The sequence below is a fragment of the Rana temporaria genome, chromosome 5, assembly GCF_905171775.1.
Source record: "Rana temporaria chromosome 5, aRanTem1.1, whole genome shotgun sequence".
NCBI lineage: Eukaryota > Metazoa > Chordata > Amphibia > Anura > Ranidae > Rana > Rana temporaria.
Window position 1 is genome coordinate 139,859,375 of NC_053493.1, and position 6,000 is coordinate 139,865,374.

The 6,000-nt window shown below is 45.0% G+C and overlaps 1 protein-coding gene across 1 annotated transcript in view; it reads right to left on the reverse strand.

Moving 5' to 3' along the window:
* Positions 1–4,883, reverse strand: part of NT5C3A (5'-nucleotidase, cytosolic IIIA) — an 83,300-nt gene extending 78,417 nt beyond the window's left edge. The window contains exon 1 of the mRNA XM_040353179.1: positions 4,641–4,883. Coding sequence (XP_040209113.1) covers positions 4,641–4,778 — 138 coding nt within the window. The 5' untranslated portion in view covers positions 4,779–4,883. The remainder of the gene's footprint in view (positions 1–4,640) is intronic.
* Between the last annotated feature and the right edge of the window lie 1,117 nt (positions 4,884–6,000).

A 6,000-nucleotide genomic window follows, 5' to 3' on the forward strand; every position in this document is an offset into this window, starting at 1 on the left:
AGGGGGTATTTTTATGGCATTTTTATTAATATTTTTTTTTTTACTAGTAATGGCGGCTAACAGCGATTTTTTTTTCGGTACTGCGACATTATGGCGGACACTTCGGACACATACTGGTAGCTATGACTAAGCATTGATATCCAATGCGAAACGCGTCAGCTGTTTTTCCCACTGTGTGCTGATACCTGTAGTGCATTTTTCCTTTACCCAATAAAGGGCACGTCTTTTTAAGAAATTGGAGTGCGGCTGTCCATATCTTTCCTCTTTTGCATATCCCGTGCATTGCCCGCACCCATTGGTTTCTGAGTGGACATTGATTGTTCTAGTGTGCTCACCTGGAGCGGCAGCCTTCCTACCTTTTTCTTTACCATAGAGAGGATCCTGCAATCATCCACCACTGTTGTTTTCCGTGGAAGTCAAAGCCTTTTTATGTTGCTGAGCTCACCAGTGCGTTCTTCTTTCCTCAGAATGTACCAAACTTTTGATTTGGCCATTCCTAATGTTGCTGCCATCTCTAATGGATTTGATTCATTTTTGAAGCCTTACAATGGCCTGTTACACTTGCATGGATAGCTTCTTTTGAACACATGATGTAAGTTCACAGCAATAGATTCCAAATGCAAATATCACACTTAGAATCAACAGACCTTTTACCTGCTAATTGATGGATTAATAACAAACTAGTAGCCCACACCTGGCCATGAAACAGCTTTTGATTCAATTGTTCAATTACCTTTGGACCATTGAAAAAGGGGGGGGGGGGGGGAGTGGCTATTCTTAAAGCGGAGTTCCACCCAAAAGTGGAAGTTCCGCTTAATCCACTCCTTGCCACATTTTTTTTGGGGGGGGGGGGGCCTTCAGGAGGAGTGGGACTTCCTGTCCCACTTCCTCCTTCCACCCAGGGACCGCTTAGGCTATACGTCATATCGCCTACAGTGGCCCCTCCCTCACCTATCACAGTGCGCAGCGCCGCTCGCGCATGCGCAGTGAGTGCCCGGCCAGAAAGGCCAAAAGCTGCCATGGCCAGGTGCCCACACTAAGAATGAAGACGCCGGCCGGAGAGGAGCTCCGGCCGGCGCGTCGCTGGACCATGAAGCAGATGAGTGTCTGTTTATTAAAAGCCAGCAGCTACACTTTGTAGCTGCTGACTTTTAACATAAAAAAATCCTGGAACTCCCCTTTAAGAGCTGTAATTCCTAAACACTTCCTCCGATGTGGATGTACATACCCTCGAATTAAACCTGAGAGAGTATACTTTCAGCCCATATGCATTATATAAATATAGCTTGAATATGTTTTGGTAAATACCTAAAAAAAAAAAAAAAAACATCTAAAATTGTGCCTGTGCCCAAATATACATGGACCTACAGTATCTTACAAAACTGAGTACACCCCTCACATTTTTGTAAATATTTTATTATATCTTTTCATATGATAACACTGAAGAAATGACACTTTGCTACAATGTAAAGTAGTGAGTGTACAGCTTGTATAACAGTGTACATTTTCTGTCCCCTCAAAATAACTCAACACACAGCCAATAATGTCTAAACCGCTGGCAACAAAAGGGAGTACAGCCCTAAGTGAAAATGTCCAAATTGGGCACAATCAGCTATTTTCCCTCTCTGGTGTCATGTGACTCGTTATACAAATAAAATAAAAAAAGTGATGATTTTGTGTTGACAGGATCTCTTTAATGAGACATGCAGGGTTGAAAAGACCCTGCATGTCTCCCCTTTGCGCCACTGAATGTAGGGCAGTGCAGATCGCACTGCATTACATTCTTTCCTGGCCATGCTGGCCGGAAAAACTCTCAATGGGAACTTGGAAATTACGTCATACACGTCGCTTCCGGGTCAGGAGCAAGATGGGGAGGAGAGCGCAGATCTGCCCACCAAAGCGATAAGAGATCATTTTTGCTGCAAAGCATTGCAACAGTGGCGGGAATGTGCCCCCTCTCTCCTGTTCTCAGGTTCTATGCCAGAGGGGAGCTGGAGACTGTGGGAAATTGTATGGCTGGCTGTAGATAGAGGAGGAGAAAGAACGGCGATTTTTTCCCCTTCTTTGTGACAAATGAAGCCAGAAGGGACAAGGATGTTGTCACTTTCGGTTTGTTTGTTTACAACCTGCTACTGGCTTGTAAAGTATCTGATCAAACTGGTCTTGGTATTACCAGATGCTTTGAGAATTGAGGTCTAATGGACCCCCCAGATCTCTCTCAAAAAAAAAAAAAAAAAGGGAGTAACTGTCACTGCACATGCTATCACGGGGGATTTTGTTTATCCCTTGCGAAAGCAATAAAGTTGAAGAAAAAAAAAAGTGTGTCGAAAATAATTTAAATAAAATAAAATGTCTAAATTATCAACAAATAAGTTAACTGCTCATTTTGTCCATGGGCGCAAGGAAAATCTATACTTATCCGCTCCTTCAGAAAACCACACTACCCCAAGTCCAGCGGTGGACTGTTGATGCCGTCCTCATGTCCAGAGCCAGTCTATGCATGTGATGACATCAGGAACAGTCCATTCACAAGATTGTTAACATGTGGGGGGGGTGGATTAGGTTGGTGCCGCGGGGACTTGCGTTCGGAGGATCGGCGAATTAGGAAAGTATAGCTTCGCTCTGCAATCCCCTAGACCACATCTGTCAAACACCAGGCCCGTTGGCCATCTTGTGTGGCCCTCACACCTTTCCTGCTGCTGGAATGATGGGGGACTCTTGACAGCTGAGGGTGGGCTTTTGGCATCTGATGTAAGGGGAAGTTGGTTGTTCTGGACATCTAGTCTTACAGCTTTGAGGGCAACATAATTCTAATGCGGCCCGCAATGAAATGGAGTACGACACCCCTGCCCCAGACCAAAACAGGCGCAGCCCCACTGCATGGGAGAATGCAAATTTTGGCCAGAGTTGTTCTTTAAAAGCTTGTCTCCCCGCGCTCATGGATCCTGCACTCATACGTAATCGAGAGCAATAATGCTAGCACCAGAGCTCACGTTTCATCTCTAAACTAGTAACCTGTAAAGGCTTTGAAAGCATTGCCTATGAATAATTTAACCACTTAAAGGCCAGGCCATTTTTTGCGATACGGCACTGCGCCGCTTTAAGGCTGCATTCACACATGAGCGTCGGTCGTTTTTTCGGGCGTATTCATGCTTATTTGCGCGTATGCATACAGCGTCGTCCGACGTTTTTTGTACTTCGACGTTTTTTATTTTAGCCAATAGGAAAAATGATCATCTTTTCATCACTTGTTGGTAGATTTTTTTAATCTTCTGCCTGGCTGAAAAGTTCTATTGATTAAAGCGACGAAACGCCCGTAGCAAACGCTCGTTGTCGCACTATTCGCTTGAATCGAGCGTTTCCATTACTTTCTATGGGAAATGGAACTTGTTTGAGCTTCAGGCGTTCGGCGTCAGGCGTATTGGCGTGCAGATGTGAACCATCTCCATAGGGAATAATGTATTTTTTCCCCTGTAGCGTATTTGAGCGTTGCGCTTCAGGCGACAAAACACTCAGGTGTGAATGCAGCCTTACTGACAATTGCACGTCAGTCAAGCGACGATGTACCCCAAAAAAATTGATGTCCTTTTTTCCCCCACAAATAGAGCTTTCTTTTGGTGGTATTTGATCCCCTCTGCATTTTTATATAAACAAAAAAAGACATATATATATATATATATATATATATATATATATATATATATATATATATATATATATATATATATATATTTTTTTTTTACTATAATAAATATGAAAAAAAATGCCGTGATCAGCGATTTTTTTGTGGGACTGCGAAATTGCGGTGGACAGATCAGATACTTTTTTGGGACCGTTGACATTTATACAGTGATCAATGCTATAAAAATGCACTGACTACTGTGTAAATGACACTGGCAGGGAAGTGGTTAACACCAGGGGGCGATCACAGGGTTAAATGTGTTCCCTAGGGAGGTCTTTCTAACTGTGAGGGGAGGGGGACTGACTGAGAGTAGAGAGAGATCGCTGATCCTAATCACTAGGAACAGCAGATCTCTCTCTCTCTCTCCTCCCCCGTCAGAACGGGGATCTGTTTGTTTACATTGACAGCTCCCCATTCTGGATCTCTGTGAAGCGATCGTGGGTGGCCGGCGGACATTGCGGCTGCCGGTCACGCACATCGGCTCTCCCACCGCTGTAGCTGTTAAAAGGGACCGCCGTACAGCTATGGCGATTCACGGGAACGAGCCGACCTGCCGCCGAATTGTGACGGCAGGTAGTTAATGTACCGTCGTTTGTTACCATTCCACATGCATGCGCAATTTTAAAGGGATCTTCTTACTCGCCGTAACTTCATCTTTTACACTTGATCAAAAATTGGGTATTATATAGGGTCTGTGTGCACTAAAATGCATTAAAGTTCATTTTTTCTTGAAAACTGGCGTTTGATAAATCACTGCACAAATATCCAGAGACATAAAACATTGCAGCAACCACCATTTTATTCTCCATGGCCTTTTCTTTTAGACAATATAGAACGTTTGGAAGTTCTACGTAGTTTTCCAGCAAAACAATGCAGGTTATGCCATGTATGTTGGAAGGTTCAGAATTAGCCTGGCCAGCAAAGTGCCCTCTATGCCCAATACAATGAGGAGACTTACCATCTCTATGATCTTAGTCTTCCTGCCAGTCTTCTTCTTCACAGTGAATATATACTGGGCCAGCACCACTCCGGCCACCACAACACACATACTGGCACTGGCCACCGCTCCAGCCTTCACTACAGACGCCTTATCCATGGTGACAGAGAGCCCCCCGAATGTCCCCCTCAGTCACTCTATGCCCGGACTCATGAGGAGATACACAGCCGGGAACTCAATGACTTGACATGTCCGCCCATCACACACCGCCGGTTCCCGCCCCGCCCCCTTCTCAGGCACAGTCCTCGTGTGTCTGCTACAGCTGTTGTCATAGTAACCGGGGTGTGACCGCACAGAACTAAAAAGAATAATGGAGCTCAAAGTGTTCTGATCGTGTTTTTCTTTGTAGTAAAGAGAATAGAACTCATTCGCTGCCTGTTTTATAAGTGCTATGGCATACACGAGCCAGAAGAAGTAGGACATTTCTGTGACGGCAATGTAGGCAGCCATTTTGTTGTAGTCCAGAGGAGAAGGGAAGAAGCTCCAATGAGGGATCCTACAGGTGCGGGGGTTACACTATAGACGGCATGCACAAGGAATTCAACAGGAAGTTTCATCTAAAAAGACAAATGTGTGAACAGGCAGACGAAGAGGGGATTGTTCATAGTTGGCGCAGAGAATCTGCAGCAGCTGGGCATGGCAACCAATCAGCTTCTAGCTTTCATTTTTAAAGTGGAACTTAAAGCGGTAGTTCACCCTCCTTCACCTCATTATTCCATTACTTTCGGCATCGTAGCGCGAGCTACGGTATGCCGGTCTTAAATTTTTAATCCCCGTACTCACTGTGCTATCGATGATTGAAGAATCCGACTCCCGCGGGGAATGGGCGTGCCTATGGAGAGGGAGGATGATTGACGGCCGGCTCTGGCACGTCACGCTCCCCGAAGACAGCCGGAGTAGGTCTCGGCTATTCACAGCGCCTGCGCACAGGCTATGCGCAGGCGCCGTGAATAGCCAAGCCTATTTCGGCTATTTCCGGAGAAGCGTGACGTGCCAGAGCCGGCCGTCAATCATCCTCCCTCTCCATAGGCACGCCCATTCCCCGGATTCTTCAATCATCGATAGCACAGTGAGTACGGGGATAAAAAATTTAAGACCGGCATACTGTAGCTCGCGCTACGATGCCGAAAGTAATGGTCTAATAAAAAAAAACATTTTTTTTTTTTTTAACAGGGTGAACCCCCGCTTTAATCCTTCTATCCTTTTCAAAAGGGTTGCAACAGTACCGCTTTTTAAGAAAAAAGTACCAATACTTTTTTCAAGAACTCGCTGATACTGATTACCGATACTTCTTTTTATGTCATGTGACAGTGGCACTAAT